Genomic DNA, 18,384 nt, shown 5'->3' on the forward strand with positions numbered 1-18,384 from the left:
GTCCAAACCCTGCACCTGCTTGAAGCAGGCGTAAGGATTGACGCAGCATGTTGGGCATAGGGGTACCCCGAGCCTTGCTGGAGCTGCGTCGCTCTTAAGACTCGACTCCAGCAATATGCTGCCTTTCCGCCGGGGGATGCACACGCATCTGACCATCTGGGGCGCCAGGGTGCGCTGCATTTTGCGGCGCATCATTGGTGGCGCAATGGTTGGTTTGGCTTGTTGCAATTGTTCTGGCCCATCCCTACTGATTAGTAGAGATGTGCCAGAAGTTGCAAATCTGCCCCAGAGTTTAGAAACAGTAGATATTTGCGCATTTACGAAATTGTTAGTATCCATACTGGCATGAGAATTATGGGCCATTTTTCAAAATGACTTCTTTTTCCACATTGTCTTTCATTTGGAAGGCAGAAATGCATCAAAAATCAATAGGTAATAACAGTTCCTCTACAATTCTGTTACTGTAAGTCTCCCGATAAAAATGGAACTTCACTTGTGTATGTAGGCCTAGTGCCCGTGACAGGAAATGGCTTAAAATGCAACATGGACACTTTCTTTTAACAGTGAAAACTGCCCCTTTTTTGTAAATTGCCATCGCTGTAGATTTTGAACCCTAGAGCTGCAGGCACATAGGGAAACCTAGCAAACCTACACATTTTTTTAAATTAGACACTAAGGGGAATCCAGGACTTGACTGGCTCCCACCAGGTTCTAATACCCAGACCCCCTTGCAAACCTAAATATTTGTAAACAACCCCAAATTTTCCTCACATTTCTGTGGTGGAAAGTTCAGGAATGTGCGTAAATCCACAAAATTCCCCCCACTTCGAGTTCCCCAAAGTCTTCCGAGGAAAATGTGTAGGTAGGCCTAGCGCCCGTGACAGGAAATGGCCCAAAACGCAACGTGGACACACCACATTTTTACAGTAAAAACTGACCCTTTTTTTGCAAAGTGCCTAGCTGTAGACTTTGAATCCTAGCTTTGCCGGTACCTAGGGAAACTGAGCAAATCTATAAATGTTTTAAAACAAGACACCTAGGGGAATCCAGGATGGGGTGACTGGCTCTCACCAGGTTCTATTACCCAGAATCCCCTGCAAACCTAAAAATTTGTAAAAAGAACACATTTTCCTCACATTTCTGTGATGGAAAGTTTTGGAATCTGCGAAGGTCCATGATATCCCCTCCACCCAGCATTCCCCAAAGTCTTCCAAGAAAAAAGGTACCTCACTTGTGTGGGTAGGCCTAGTGCCCACAACAGGAAATGGCCCAAAACGCAACGCGGACACACCACCTTTTTTGCAAAGTGCCTAGCTGTAAGATTTTGAACCCAGCTCTGACGGCATCTAGGGAAACCTAGCAAACCTATACATTTTTTATAACAAGGCACACAGGGAAATCTAGGATGGGGTGACTTGCTCTTACCAGGTTCTGTTACCCAGAATCCCTTGCAAACCTAACATGTGTAAAAAAAACACATGTTTCTCTTATTTCTGTGGTGGAAAGTTCTGGAATCTGCGTGGATCCACAAAAGTCTGCTCACCCCATCTTCTCCAAAGCCTTCCGAGAAAAATGGTACCTCACTTGTGTGGGTTGGCCTAGAGCCCGCAACAGGAAACAGACAAAAACGCAATGAGGACACACCACATTTTCATAGTGAAAAGGGACCCTTTTTTTGCAGCGTGCCTAGTTGTAGGTTTTGAATCCTAACTCTTCCTGCTGCTAAGAAAATCTAGAAAACCTATATATTTTTTGAAAATTAGACACCCAAGTGAATCCAGGATGAGGTGACTTGACTGGCTCTCACCAGGTTCTGTTAACCAGAATCCCTTGCAAACCTCAAAATGTGTAAAAAAACGTATTTTCCTCACATTTCTGTGGTGGAAAGTTCTTACATCTGTGTGGATCCACAAAATTCCACCCTCTCTGCATTCCCAAATTCTTCAGAGAAAAATGGCACCTCACTTGTGTGGTTAGGCATAGTGCGCGCAACAGGAAACGGCCCACAACGCAACGTGGATACACCACATTTTACAGTGGAAACAAACTATTTTACAAAGTGCCTAGCTGTAGATTTTGAACCCTAGCTCAGCCGGCACCTAGGGAAACCTAGCAAACCAATACATTTTTAAAAACTAGGGACCCAAGGGAATCCGGGATGGGGTGACTTGTCTGGCTCTCACTAGGTTCCGTTACCCAGAATCCCTTGCAAACCTCAACATTTGTCAAAAAAACACATTTTCCTTACAATTCGGTGGTTGAAAGTTTTGAAATCTGTGTGGATCCACAATATTCCACTCACCCTGCCTTCCCCAAAGTTTTCTGAGAAAAATGGTACCTCGTTTGTGTGGGTAGGCCTTGTTCCCGCAACAGGAAATGGCCCAAAATGCAACGTGGACACAACACATTATCACGATGAAAACTGACCCTTTTTTTGCAGAGTGCTTAGCTGTAGAGTTTGAACCCTAGCTTTGCCTGCACCTAGCGAATCCTCGCAAACCTATACATTTTTTAAAACTAGACACTCAGAGGAATCCAGGATAGGGACCTTTGGTTGGCTCTCACCAGGTTCTGTTACACAGAATTCCATGCAAACCTCAAAATAAAAAAAATAAAGAAAACTCAATTTCCTCACATTTCTGTGGTGGAAAGTTCTGGAATCTGTGTGGATTCACAAAATTCCACCCAGCCCGCATTCCCCAAAGTCTTCTGAGAAAAATGGTACCTCACTTGTGTGGGTGGGTCAAGTACCCGCAACAGGCAAGGGCTCAAAACCTATTGAGGCGACTTCAAAACTATCACAAAACCACCTAGTTTGGCAAAGGGGGTCCCATGAGTTTTTGACCCCGGGCTCGGCGGCCATCCAAGGAAAATACCAATCCCACACAATTCTGAAAATTAGAGACCCTGCGGAGTCCAGCAAGATATTTCTTGTGTGTGTGCCCCCGGATTTCTCTACAGAGAATCCCCTAAAACCTCAAATTTAGATGAAAAAATCACTTTTTTCTCAAATTTCAGTGTGGGAAAGTTCTGGAATCTGCATGGATACACAAATTTCCTTCTGTACAGCATTCCCCCAGGTCTCTCGATAAAAATGGTACCCTTACTCACATGGGTGGGTCAAGTACCCACAACAGGAAATGGCCCAAAACCTATTGAGGTGACATCACAATTATCTATCACAAAACAACCTGGTTTTGTTTGGTGGGTCCCATCAGTTTTTGGCCCCGGGCTCGGTGGCCACCTAGGGAAACCTACCAAACTCACACATTTCTGAAAACTAGACTCCCGGGGGAGTCCTCCAAGGTATGGCTTGCATAGGTTCCCCAAAATTTCCCTACACAGAATTCCCTGCAAACCTCAAATTTTGTTTCAAATATCTATTTTTCCTCACATTTCTGTGTGGGAAAGTTGTAGGATCACAGGGTTGACACAAATTTCCTATCACCCAGCATTCCCACAGGTCTCCCAATAAGAATGGCACCTTACTTTTGTGGGTAGGCATAGTGGCTGCAACAGGAAATGGCCCAAATCGTACTGTGGAAACTTCAAAGTTACCTATAACAAAAAAACTACCTGGTTTTGGAGGGGGGCACCTGGAATTTTTGCCCCGGGCTTGCGGCTATCTAGGGAAACCTACCAAACCCACACATTTATGAAAACTAGACACCTTGGGGAGTCTAATGAGCTATGGCTTGCATGGATCCCCCAAAGTTTCTCTACGCAGAAATCCCTGCAAACCTCAAATTTAGCTGAAAAAAACCACATTTTCTACATATTTTTGTGTGTAAACATAGTGGCAGCACAAATGGCCTACCCCACAGCGTTTTCATTAGTGTCTCAAGTAAAATGATACCTCACTTGTGTGGGTGTCCAAAGCAGAACTGGCTAAAAACGTATTTTTAAAAAAATGTAGTACTTGGAATTCTAGGTGCTATACCCTTTTTTCCTATGTCTTGGCTCTCCCCAGTCACAGGCCCTTGCCCCACCCAAACAAGTGAGGTATCATTTTACTCGGGAGACTGTGGGCTAGGACATATGTGCCGGCACAGTGATTCCACCCAAAAATATGTGGAAATTAGTTTTTTTCAGCTAAGTTTGAGGTTTGCATGGAATTCTAGGTAGGAAAAGGTTGGGGGACCCATGCAAGCCATAACTCGCTGGACTTCCCAGGGTTTCTAGTTTTCAGAAATGTGTGGGTTTGGTAGTTTTCCAAGATGGCCGCTGAGCCCAGGGCCAAAAACCAAGATGACCCCCCCTTGCAAAACCAGTTTTTTTTGTGATAGGTCATTTTGATGTCTCCTCTATACGCTTTGGGCCCTTGCCTGTCACGGGTACTTGCACCACCTATGCAAGTGAGACATAATTTCTATCGGGAGACCTGGGGGAGTGCTGGGTGGTAGGAAATTTGTTGATCCACATTTTTTTTTAAAGTGCTTTTTTCAGCTAAATTTTAAGTTTGCAGGGCATTCTGGATAGGAAATCGTTAGGGGACCCACGCAAGCCATAACTTGCTGGACTCCTCCGGGTGTCTAGTTTTCAGAAATGTGTGGGTTTGGTAGTTTTCCAAGATGGCCATCGAGCCCGGGGCCAAAAACCCAGGTGACTCCTCTTGCAAAACCAGGTTGTTTTGTGAAAGGACATTTTGATGTCACCTTAATACATTTTGGGCCCTTGCCTGTCGCCGGTACTTGACCAACCCTAGCAAGTGAACTACCATTTTTATTGGGAGACCTGGGAGAACACTGGGTGGTAGGAAATATGTGGATCCACATAGATTCCAGTACTTACACGCACAGAATTTTGAGAAAAAAATGATTTTTTCATCAAAATGTAAGGATTGCAGAGGGACTCTGGGTAGGAAAATGTTGGGAGACCAATGCAAGCCAGACCACCCTGGACTCCCCTGGGTTTCTAGTTTTTTTCAGAAATGTGGGGTTCGGTATGTTTCTCTAGATGGCTGCCAACTCGGGACCAAAATCTCAGCTGCCCCTATGTATCCGAAAATGACCTTGTTTAGCAAGGGGTTGTCACATGAGTTTTTGGTCCCGGGCTTGGTGGCCATCTTGGCAAACCTACCAAACCCACACATTCCTAAAAAATAGACAGCTGGAGGAGTCCATTGAGGTATGGCTTGCATGGATCCCTCAACGTTTTCCTATGTAGAATGGCTCTCACCAGGTTCTGTTAACCAGAATTGCTTGCAACCTCAAAATGTGTCAAAAACACACTTTCCTCACATTTATGTGGTGAAAAGTTTTTAAATCTGTGTGGATCCAAATAATTCCACCAACCCCAAGTTCCCCAAAGCCTTCCGAGAAAAATGGTACCTCGCTTGTGTGGGTAGGCCTAGTCCCCGCAACAGGAAACAGCCCAAAATGCAACGTGGCCACAACACATTTTCACAGTGAAAACTGACCCTTTTTATGCAAAGTGCCTAGCTGCAGAGTTTGAACACTAGCTCTGCCGGCCCCTCGGGAAACCTAGCAAACCTATACATTTTTCAAAACTAGACACCCAGGGGAATCCAGGATGGGGTGACTTGTCTAGCTTTCACCAGGTTCTGCTACCCAGAATCCCATGCAAACCTCAAAATAAGAAAATAAAATAACACAATTTCCTCACATATCTGTGGTTGAAAGTTCTGTCATCTGTGTGGATCCACAAACTTCCACCCAGCCTGCATTCCCCAAAATCTTCAGAGAAAAATGGTACCTCACTTGTGTGGGTTGGTCAAATACCCTCAACAGGCAAGGACTCAAAACCTATTGAGGCGACTTCAAAATTAACTATCACAAAACAACCATGTTTATGCAAGGGGCATCCCATGAGTTTTTTGCCCCAACGGGCACCTAAGGAAACCTACCAAACCCACACATTTTGAGGTTTGCATGGGATTCTTGGCAACAGAACCTAGGTACCGGCAGAGCTAGGGTTCAAAATCTAGAGTTAGGCACATTGCAAAAAAAGGTTCCGTTTTCACTGTGAAAATACGTTGCGTTTTCCACCGTTTCCTGTCACGGGGACTAGGCCTACCCACACAAGTGAGGTACAATTTTCCTCAGAAGACTTTTGGGAATGCAGAGTGGGTGGAATTTTGTGGATCCACGCAGATTCGAGAACTTTCCACCACAGAAATGTGAGGAAAATATGTTTTTTGGAATTAGGCCTACCCACACAAGTGAGGTACCATTTTCCTCAGAAGACTTTGAGGAATGCAGGGTGGGTGGAATTTTGTGGATCCACGCAGATTCCAGAACTTGCCACCACAGAAATGTGATGAAAATATGTTTTTTGGACAAATTTTGAGGTTTGCAAGGGATTCTGGGTAGCAGAACCTGGTGAGAGCCAGACACGTCAACCCATACAGGATTTTGCTTCGATGTCTAGTTTTCAAAAATCTATAGTTTGGCTAGGTTTCTCTAGGTGCCGACAGAGCTAGGGTCCAAAATCTACAGCAAGGCACTTTGCATACAAAGGTTCCCTTTTCACTGAGAAAATGTGTTGTGTCCATGTTGCGTTTTCCGACGTTTCCTGTCGCGGGGAATAGGCCTACCCACACTAGTGAGGTACAATTTTCCTTAGAAGACTTTGGGGAATGCAGGGTGGGTGGAATTTTGTGGATCCACGCAGATTCGAGAACTTTCCACCACAGAAATGTGAGGAAAATATGTTTTTTTAGAACTAAGCCTACCCACACAAGTGAGGTACCATTTTCCTCAGAAGACTTTGGGGAATGTAGGGTGGGTGGAATTTTGTTGATCCACGCAGATTCCAGAACTTTCCATCACAGAAATGTGAGGAAAAGATGTTTTTTTTGACAAATTTTGAGTTTTGCAAGGGATTCTGGGTAGCAGAACCTGGTGAGAGCCAGGCACGCCACCCCATCCTGGAATCCCCTGGGTGTCCAGTTTTATAAAATGTATAGGTTTACTAGGTTTCCCTAGGTGCCGGCAGAGCTAGGGTTCAAAATCTACAGCTAGGCACTTTGCAAAAAGTGTCAGTTTGCACTGTAAAATGTGGAGTATCCACGCTGCGTTTTGGGCCATTTCCTGTTGTGGGCACTAGGCCTACCCACACAAGTGAGGTACCATTTTTCTCAAAAGACTTTAAGGAACGCAGGGTGGGTGGAATTTTGTGGATCCAAACAGATTCCAGAACTTTCCACCACAGAAATGTGAAGAAAATGTGTTTCTTTTCACAAAGTTTGAGGTTTGCAAGGGATTCTGGGTAACATAAACTGGTGAGAGCCAGACAGGTCATCCTATCCTGGATTCCCCTTGGTGTCTAGTTTTAAAAAATTTACAGGTTTGATAGTTTCCCCTATGTGCCAGCTGCGCTAGGGCCCAAAATCCAAAGGTAGGCACATTGCTAAAAAAAAAAGTCTAGTGGGCTTTCTGCCGCCCTGGGGAATCAGTGGGGAGGGAATTTGCCCTGATATGTCCCCAATGGGAGCAGAAAGACTCAGGCTAATTGTGGAGGGGTGGGGTCATTGGTATGCGCATTCTGGGCATCCTCCACCCATGCATAAAAAAGCCAGAGTAGTCGCTGGTGCCTAGTGGGCTTTCTGCCCTGCCTGGGGCAGATAAGGGGCCACTGCCCCATCTACCCCCGGGGTCGCAGAAAGACTGGAATTTCTCTGGGGTGGTGGCGGTATTGTCATGCCCATTTTCAGCAGCCCCCACCCCTACTTGTATACAAAAACATCCCTGATTTCAAGTGGGTTTTCTGCCCCATGGGGGGGGGGCAGATTTGGGGCTACTGCCCCATATGCTCCCCAGGGGGGCAGAAAGACTGGATTGTTTGTGGGCAAGGTGGGGGCATTGGCATGCCTGTTTTGGGCAGCCCCCACCCCTGATTCAAATTGGCAAAAAAATCCCTGGTGTCTAGTGGGCTTTTTTCCCTTCTGGAGGGGCAGATTGGGGGCTACTGCCCCATCTACCCACCAGGGGGGCAAAAAGGCTGTAATTATGGTGGGGGTGGGGGTGGGGCGTTGCCATCCCCATTTTGGGCATCCCCCACCCTAATTACAAATTTCCCTAAAAAATCCCTGGTTTCTAGTGGGCTTTTTGCCCCCCCTGGGGGCCGATTGGGGGCTATTGCCCCATCTGCCCCCCAGGGGGGCAGAAAGGCTGTAAGTGTGGCGGGGGGCATTGGCATGCTGTTTTGGGCAGTCTCCACCCTAATTAAAATTGTCCCAAAAAAATCGCTGGTGTCTAGGGGGCTTTCTGCCCCCAGGGGGGCAGATTGGTGGCTATTGCCCCCATTCGCCCCCAGGGGGCCAAAAAGGCTGTAATTGTGGCAGGAAATGGGGGCATTGGCTTGCCCATTTTGGGCAGCCCCACCCTAATTAAAATGACCCAAAAAAAATCCCTGGTGTCTAGTGGGCTTTCTACCCCCGAGGGGCAGATTGAGGACTACTGCCCCATCTGCCCCCCAGGAGGGGCAGAAAGGCTGTAGTTATGGCCGGTATAGGGGCATTGGCATGCATGTTTTGGGCAACCCCCACACTCATTGAAATTGCCGCAATAAAGATCCCTGGTGTCCAGTGGGCTGAATTTGGCCAATATTTTTTTGGGGGGGACAAAGACCCTTGCCCTCCTGGGGCAATCCCCAAGCAGGGATCCACTGGGAGATTCTCCCTTTTCCAATGATACCTCTTCCGTCTTTCTACGTGCTCAGGGGGCTGAGATAGACCCCTGAGCACATAGAAAGTAAAACTGAAATGAGCCTAAAGGCTCATTTCATTTTCGGTTTCTGTGAAATAACGTCAGCGCAACGTGCGCTGATCATCATTTCATAGAAACCACGGGGGCCTCTGGAGCTGAGGAAGCTCTTCCCTAGCTCCCGAGGCTTTGGGGAAGAAAAAGAAATCCCTCTGGTGCCTGCACCTGCGGGATTTCCGGTGCTTTGTGCCAGGGCAGCCAGGAGCTAACCTGCGCACACGAGCACCATTGAGCATGACGGCTCCCGGCCGTCGTGCACACTGAAAGGGTTAAGAAAATCCATTCAAAGATGATATTGGCAAATGAACACACATCTATGTCAGCCATCTAAGAATGGATTTTCTTAAAGCTGATTAAAATACATTAGGAAATGTCTGTCATGTATACGTGTGCACATGGAAGTTCTGTTAGACATATTGTAATGGTTAAAAAAATGTTTATGATTATCACCTGCCAATACAACATTGAGCTGAGCTAAGAGCCCGAAGTCTCCGGAAGATGAAGGACATGTTGAGAGGGTTGTTTTAAAAAAGAGAAGGTGACAGCAGAAGATGTGGCAGCAGGAGTAAATGAGAGAAAATAATACTTCATATTCACTACAGTGCAAGATCTGATGCATGTAGTGAAAGGAATCCTGCCATACAATCAAAACAGAGTGAGAAGAAAAGGCATGAATGAGAGACAAATACAATAAGAGGGAGGAAAGCAATCTAAGCAGTAGAGAGTGACAAGAAAACCATCCAATCAGGAGCAAGGAACTGACAGAAGGACTACTCTATGTTTTGTATTGGTCAATTGGGCTCCATTAATAGACAGCTAACACGAAAGAGGCCCAAAAAAGCCCCAAAACTAGGGAGTCAGCCAAACTCCCTTTTCTAGGTTATTCGGGCAGAGGGAACAACTCATTGAAGTTTTTGAGTGATGAACTAGTCAGTGGTGGCATATGGCATGTTATCATAATGATGCCATGGAGCCCTTAGTCTTGCATATGGTGGCTGGCAATTGGCCCTCTCTTAAATCTGTTGGGAAGGGTTTGACCAGTGCTCAATTTATTTGGCAAGTCAACATGATGTGTAAAGGGTAATTTGGGGGTACGGTTACATGATGAACGTGGGCTGATTATTCATCCTGATAAGAAAAGTTAAGTTAAAATTTGTCAGAACTTAAGTAAGATAAGCATTAAAAGATTTAAAAGATTCTGGAAATAGGAACAGTGATATAAAATAGAATTAGACAATATGCAGGTAGGTGTGGCTCCCTGAGGATCCTGTATACTCATGAGGACAAATGACCAGTATTTCATTTAGAAGGAAGCAACACGTAGGTCAGATGGGGGGGGGGCAGTAGGACCTCTCTGAGTACTGAACACTAGACCATTGGACAAAATGTAGCCACACCTCATGACAGAGGACCAGTAAGCAATGAAATAATGAGGAAAGGGCTAAAATTAGAAACATAAGTGTGGGAAAGGGAGAGAATTATATAGCGAAGTAACGGTGGAATGATTTGTTCCCTTCAAATATATTTTGATGAAAAACTTGTGAACACTCAAATGAATGACTTAAAAGCATCCTATCATAAATTTCATATATCACCTTTTTCTAAACTCAAAACCTAAATAAAGGGGTAGAAAGCTAAATGTTTGGTATTTTGCATTGCAAGTTTAGGTTGTCTTATATTTATTTAAATGCCTCAGCTACAGCAGAGTTTATCTGCATGTTAAAATATATTTAAAGCATTTGAATAGTGCTCATTTTGTCTTTGTTGATTTTCGTTTTTATCAGCAATCACATATCATGTGTGTGCTCCATGACATAGGCCTGTCTCACAAATTGCGATCTTGATGGACCAGGAGGGGTGACCAAAGCACTACCCTCATAGTGCTGGAAGGCCACTGCCTTGACCCAGAGTTAAGCAGCACGAGCTCTGTGGTGGCAGCCTACTGGGTAGATGATGTTAGGAGTGAACAGGTCCTTTTTACCCTGTGTCACTGGAGTTAGGCCTGCAGGCTCACTCCCCGTTTTAAAAGTTCCACTCCTGTGTGCCTAACTCGCCCTTGGCCTACATGCCTAAAGTGCTGCGTAAGAGTGGTGACTCTGCACTGGTTGTATTTGTGCTTGGGAATGGTACACACGGGGATAGAGCACTGCTGTGCAATACATGCATGGGGAGCGCATGTACTGCTGTATGTAGGCAGTGTGAAATACATAATATGAGCGATGTAGTGCTGTGCAGTGCGTGCACAGTGAAAGCATGTGCTGGGTATTTGGGTGCTTGCGAAAAGCATAACACATGAAAGGTTGAGTGTTGTGCAGTATGCATATGATGAATAAGTGCACTGGCAGTGTGTGTTTTTAAGTAGAACATCATTTCACAACAAAGAAAGGCTACTGTAATGAACAGTGCCCAGATGAATGTGTTTGCTGAATGTATGTGTGCCTGTGAGGACACTATGCATGAATGTAGCAGTACTGCATAGAGTGTGCACTGTGTTCATACACTGAGTGTGTAGTGGGCCTGCAAAGGTACATTACAAGGAGGACCCTGGGTTCCAATTTGGGAAGCCTCCGCCTACCTAATGAAGACATTACAATTATAGGAATCCCCCAGACAGCTTTGCTTAGCTTAATGCTGCGTTCCTGTGAGCAGGAGGAAACACATTGGAGAAGGCAGAGAGAGCCCCCCCCCCAGTCACTGTGAACTGGCGAATGGGGGATAACTCCAACCACATTAGACGAAAGAGGGTGCTACGGGGATTTACCAGTTAAAAACTGGAGCCCTAACCTCAAGGGGAATTATTATTGCTTGTGAATACTGAAATACATTTTTGAATGCATAGAGTTAAAAAGAAAATAATACTTTTTAATATAAAAACAAAACATTGATTTAATGACAATATTAGTTATGAGTCGTGCTAAACAACCTGTATCTACACTTCCCCTATGACTCATTATCTACAGCTATCACAGAGAGTCAAGTGCAGAAGGGGTACTAGGCCCAGTTTCTCAGGGTCCACAGTAGGTCGGAATGTAGGAGATCAGGAGTAAATTACCTCAACCACTACGATTGAGCCCATGAGCCTCTGCATACCCTGTGGCCCTCTGAAAGAAGTCCTGCCACTGTTACTCCTAATTTCTATAATCAAACTCCTCAAATATTATCTCATGTTAAAGTCCCCGGCATACAAGACACCAGACCCCATGACCTGTCTAACCTATCCAATAAGGCCTTGATTGGAGTTCTTTGTATTGCACACCATTAGTATTTGTCACCGACATTTAGCAGCATGCATTCACAGGCCACACTACCGGTGATCATTTTTAAGTGTTGTCTTAAGGATTTTTTGGGTCCTGGGCAAAACATGATTTAAGGTCTCCTGTACAGTCCACATTCGAATGTTATCACCCATTTCCTGGAAATTCAAGCCTGCATGATTCCAAACGATTTACAAAAAGGGGGTGGTGATGTCCCTCACCACCCCTTGTTGTAAATATGCATGATTCCAAACAGCACTAAATTATATATTAACGGGGTCACATAATTAGTTGAAATATGTCTTGACCAGGGTGACAAAAGTCCTTAAAATGACACAGGGGTAAAAAGAGTCAGTTGTAGCAGTAAGCGAAGAGTGTAGATAGAGCAATAGAATAGTCAGAGATCAACTGGAGAGAAAGTTCACTTTCCAATAGAGTCTCTTTGAAGGAAGGGGACACTGGGCAATTGCCCAATTTGCCCATCTTGCCTGATCATCCTGTGGTCACAAAAGCCGACCACTCACATGCCATAACGCTCTATTAGATTTTCAGTGCTGCATTTGCTTATCATTTGAGCATTATGTTGGGTGGTGCCAGGATTAAGTACCTCCTACCACAATGACTGAAGGCCCAATACGCCCAGAACTGAAATACCGAATGATCAGTGATGCCACCACATACACTATACATTCTAATACTGAGTGACTGCTGCCTCCATATCTGCATGAACTTTAATATTAAGTGATTGATTACCCTGCAATTCATGTACTATAAAATTACATAATAGCTACAAGGACAGCTTGTTCTGTGCTGAAAATGTACTTGTTCCATAACTACACTCATTTGCTTCACTAAAAACTATAAATAATGCGAGAAGGCACACAAAAAGGAGAACACCCAGAGTACAGTTATGTCTAGTACCATAAGATAATGAGGGGTTTTTTTTTGACAACTTACCTCCCTCAGGCACTGCACATGGTTTGCAGCAGCAGATTACTGCCCTCAGACGGGGACGCATTTGCAACTAAACGAAAAGCAGAAAGAATCATTAGGTCATTCTCTCTAAAACCAGATTTAATCATTGAGTCATTTTGTTATACAGTGTTACACCCTGTGCCGCTCAACCACCTTCTTGTTGAAATGTAGTAGCTAACTACTGAAGGGAACACCTACATACTAAACTGTAATGGTCTCCATGCCACTGGTCTCACCACATTCTATGAGCTTTCTTGGTGTGCTGCCCTATATCTCACTCCTGCCTTGAAGGGGTAATACATTGTTTAGTCCAGTGTAACTCTTTCACTTCACATTGAAGGCCTGTAGTGGGGTGAGCATTAAACATGATGTTTGTGCAATTTTGGGAAAAAGATCAATCTCCTACACTTTTTTTGTAGAGACTAATTCGATTGTGAACAAATCAGAGAACATTTTAATATCACACACTCTTTTAATCAATGGGGACACTTTATAGTAAGCACTATAATTTACTCACTACTTATTCTCCCTAACTTTTATTCTCCCATAGTGAGTGGGGAAGAAACCCTATATCCAGCTTCTATCATGTCTCAGTCACCAAACTAAAACAAAGTTCAAAGCTCACTACAAAAACTGTCCCCTTTCCCTGCATTTATAATAATACTATGTGCTTCATTATGATGTCGGTCGGAAAGCACTGCGACCAACTCGGTGTCGGAAACATTTCCGACCAAATCAGATTTTGGGAGTTTGACTGACAGATTACAATGTTTCCGAACTTTGCCCAGATGGACTCCCATTGACTTCAATGGGAGTCTGTGTTTCGACCGACAACTCAGGCTCCCATTGGAAAATGGGGTGGGTGCGGAAAATCATGCGCCCTGGGAAGCCTGTCACACTGTGCATGGTTGTAAAGATGGGTCCCAGGGTTACCCCCACAGGCCCCACTCGGAGTGCCCTGGGTGAAGGGGGTCTGCTATGGGCCCCCAAAGGTGGATTCTAACAGCCGATCTGTGGCAGAACAAACGATTTGGACAGGCTGTCCGAATCTGACATCGTAATCCATTGGTCGCAAACGAGGTCCATAGACCTGAACGAGTCGGCTCCGACCAACTCGGTTCCTCGGAAGACCATGGGAACAGAGTAGCAATCGAGTAGGACAGTCCAAACGGTGCACAATCATTGTAATCGGTCGGTCGGAAGGGTTTCAAAGTCGGTTGGAAAGGCGGGTTCGGAATCAGATTCGGACAAACCGAATGCCACTCGGAGCCTTTTCGGCTGACATCGTAATGAGGTCCTAAATTGTTTTCTACTCCTATTTTAAAACACATTCATGTCTCATGTTTTTCCCTTGCTCTCTTGCATCTTCCTTTAGGATCTTTCTACTATATTTGCTGCTATTGTCTCAGGCCTTAACCTCTAAACTTTCACCCTAATTAGGAGTAAACATTTGTATTTCTGAAACTCAATCCCTGGTAACGACAATGAAGCAAAATACCTCATTTAAATTTACAGGCAGGAAATAAGAACTCACATTTATGGACATCTTGACCAGAGTAAAATTCAAATGTCAGCTGTGGTTGATGGTGCACACCCAACTGGATGGTAGGCAAACGGCTAGGAATTACAAAAAAAAAAGTTAATGTGTGAAGTCAAGAACTTCAGATGTCACAATAGTTTTAGAGTAAAGAATTCCATGAGTTGTGAGAGTCTGAGATCAATGACAGAGCCTGCGACATTAGGAAACACTAAACAATAAGAGTCATATTTACCCAAAAATGCTGGAGCGTGGTGTTATGCCAAATTTGGCAATGTCATGCTTCGACATTTCTCAAAGTCAGGGATGTGCTATATTTACAAAAATACAGTGCAGCCCAGAATTTCCTGTAGCTCTGGTCTAACAAAGGTGCCTGCGCTGCAGAGGTGATTGTGCACATGCAGGAGGTACAACTTCCTGCACATAAACAATCAATAATGATTTGCTGAGTAGATAGAGAAATATGTGGAGAAAAATTAATAATTTCTCCTCGTATCGCCATTCTAAGACCAGGTATTACCTGGTCTTAGTTTTTGGTGCTGCCCCAGCCTTGTAAATCTGGGACAGCCTCATAAAGCAATGATTGTTGCGGTGGAACGCCCACAGCAACCCCCATTGTATGCCCCTTGCCACAATGGACTGTGGAGGCAAAGGGCATATTTACAAGATGCCGTTAAGCCACGTTAAGTGGTTCAGCACCACCTTGTAAATATGTGAAATGCTGCAACGCCACCAGAGCGTCAAAAAAAGTGACACACCAGTGGCGCTAAGGGCTTGTATAAAGAGCCCTTATATGTTTTTAAAACACTGGTTATTCCAGACAGGTCTGTGAACATACAACTTTATTTTTTAACATTAATAATTTCTGATGAAAAGGAATTATTAGAGAAAGAAAATCACTTTTATAACCAGAGTCAGGTGAGGAGAAGGGAGAGAAGAGAGGAAAACAAAACGTGATTCTTGTATAAGCTGTTGTTATCATGAAAACCCAAATACCCCAATATTTCAATATCAATTCTCATCCCTAAAACACATACCAGAATTTGCCTCTATCAGAATCTGTGGGAATGCACATTTTCACCAAGTAACTCCCACTTTCTATAAGTGACTACTAAAAAATTGCCTTGATTTGGGATGAAACAGGTTGACACTGTGGAACCTTTACAACTTTTTTTTATTTATTCATTGTGCGTTATGTTACATGGAATCAGCTCAATTGTGCTAATGAAAACAATGCCCTAAAGCAGCACCTGCCTTGTGACACAACTATTCTATGTGCTTTTGACATGTCATTGATGTGTATATTAAAGATGAAGATAAATTCAAAGATGTACATCTATTAGTGCTGTACTGCAGCATCACTGTTAAAACATGTTGTTGGTTGCATTTCAAGCTGTAAGTTAAAAGTATAAGTATCGAAGGCCATAGAGGGTAAGCACAGTTTCAGATGGCACGTAGACCATTCAAAAAGCATTTTAAATCACCAAATCAATGAATTTATAAGTGACCGGAGTAGTTATGCAGACAAATCAAAATGAGGAAGGGGAAGGTCTACTGGTGGGGTTATAGTGGGCATAAGGGGCATAGGGGAGCAAGGCACTCCTCCGGTCAGCAGAATGTGTGGGTGAAATTGGTATTGTGTGATTAGAGGACAGCCCTTGCCCCTGTGTATGTGTGTGTGTGTATACATATATATTGTTAGATCTGGCAGCCTTGTGGTGGTCTTCCCCCAACTTTTTTCCTTCTTCGTCCACTTTTACTGACCTTGTTTTTGCTGGTATTAGGACTCTGTGCACCTTACCACTGCTAATCAGTGTCGAAGTGCTTGTTTTCTCTCCCATAAACATGGTAACATTGGTTCATTCCCAACTTGCATATTTATTTTACTTATAAGTCCCTAGAAACATGTTAGTACCTGTACCCAGAACCTGTAATTAAAGACTTTCAGTGGGCCTCCAGCACTGGTTGTGCCACCCACTGAAGTAGTCCTTTAATCATGTCTCAGTTCTTCAATTGCAGGGCCTGTGTGTGCTGTTCACACTGCCATGTCGACTTGGCAAATAAAACCTTTAGTTAGTAACAAATCTTCAATTTTTATACATATAAATCAACCCTATGGTAGGCCCTGGACAATACAGAGGGCAGGGTGGAATTTACTTAAATGGCAGGACATGTCGTTTTAAGTTTTGCGTATCCTTTTAGTGAAAACCCCTTAAATCCTTTTTTTACTGCAGCAGAGCCTATGTCTCCGATAGGAACATTGAGATTATCTAATTACATTTTATAAGTGCAATTTCAAATTTTGAAGAGGTGGACATTTTAGTGTTTGGTGTCTCTGGAATCACAATTTAAAATACAAACTTATGGTGAAGTCAGGTTTTAAGTTGCAATTCCGAAAATGCAACTTTTAGAAAGATAGCTTTTTCTTACTTTAGCCATTTGCTACTTGCTGTTTGTCTCTGATCACACGTCTGGGGTAGGTGACATTTGGAGCTGTGTATCCCCCCTAGACAGCCACCAACAATGGGAAATTAAGTGTGACTTGATGGGCCAACCAGGCTTATAGTTCTTTGGCTCAGCGGCCTAACTGGGTCCCTGTAGCGGCGCACGTTCTATCGCTGTTGGCCTGTACTTTTGACTTTGTCCCTTCCAGCGCCACCAGATATCCCAAATAGTGCTTTTAGGCACTAGTTTAACAAAAAACTTTAAAATTCAATGTCTCAAGTTCTACTTATTGGATGTTGGTTGTTTTGGTATTGTATATTTATTTAATGAAGCTCTATTTTCTTACCTGGTGTGGACTCTTTTTGTGTGGCATTTTCACTGATTTACTGTTTGAAGTTTTGTGCAAATACTTTGGACATTGCCTCTAAGTGAGAGAAAATCACACAACCATACAGCCTCTTAGACACCAACTGGCTGACTGATACAGACATTCACACAACCATTCACTCACCCAAACATTCACTGAGACACCTAATCACTCTCTTATACAGTCAGTCACACACCTACTGAATCATTCAAACAGGTACTCACACACCCACTGATGCACCAATACACCTGATATATATATTTAAACCATCAAAACCCTTTAAAAAACGCTCACAGTCACTGGATGATGTCATCAGTGATGTCATTTGAAATGTCATCAGTGAAGTCCCAGACCATGTCATGAGTGATGTAATATGTGAGGTCATAAGCAGGGCATTGTGGGGTGTGAGTTATAGTTGTATAGTAAGCTCACTAACTATAACAGTTACATGTCAGTGGTTTTGTATGAGTGACACCTGAGCCTAACTATAATGTCCCTGTAAGTTTGTGTTTTTTTGTAAATATATATATATATTACCTTCTGGCGATAGCCAGTAGGTATATATAGTTAGGATTGGCTACCATAGGAAATTCCGTACATTCTATTGGGAATAACTTTGGCACCGGTTGAGGAATTTGCGTGTAATTTTCCTTAAAATGGTCTCGTTGCGCTCCGCTCCTTCCCTGAAAGTTTCGGGGGGATTCGTGAAGTGGGGGCTGCGAAAAAAGGGGGGTCCCAAAACGTGTTTTCTCCATGTTAATTTCCATAGGACGGTCTGACAAGTCTACAGCCCGAACCGCTGAACGGAATTACGCCAAACTTGGCAAAATTGTAGGGACTGGTACGCAGATGTGCCTTTGCTATGTTTGGTGAAAATTGCTCCAGTGGTTTTTATGAAAATTAGTTTCAAAAACACATATATATCTATATGAGCTTACGGGTCCGCGCACCGTACGCGTACCGTACGCATACGTGCGCGTACCCTAACGTGCGCGAGCGCGATCCTGATTGGCTGGCAGTCGACTGTCAACATTCCAAACTGTCCAAACCAGGAAGAGTTGGCCACCATCTTGTTTCTCA

The 18,384-nt window shown here is 44.0% G+C and overlaps 1 protein-coding gene across 1 annotated transcript in view; it reads right to left on the reverse strand.

Annotated features, from left to right (window-relative positions):
- Positions 1-14,783, reverse strand: part of LOC147727413 (maestro heat-like repeat-containing protein family member 1) — a 156,260-nt gene extending 141,477 nt beyond the window's left edge. The window contains exons 1-2 of the mRNA XM_086963627.1: positions 14,728-14,783; positions 14,490-14,572 (exon numbers count right to left, since the gene is read on the reverse strand). Of these exons, the coding sequence (XP_086819753.1) occupies positions 14,490-14,572; positions 14,728-14,783 (139 nt within the window). The remainder of the gene's footprint in view (positions 1-14,489; positions 14,573-14,727) is intronic.
- Positions 14,784-18,384: the final 3,601 nt, after the last annotated feature.

Source organism: Lissotriton vulgaris, chromosome 3_1 (assembly GCF_964263255.1).
Source record: "Lissotriton vulgaris chromosome 3_1, aLisVul1.2, whole genome shotgun sequence".
Lineage (NCBI taxonomy): Eukaryota > Metazoa > Chordata > Amphibia > Caudata > Salamandridae > Lissotriton > Lissotriton vulgaris.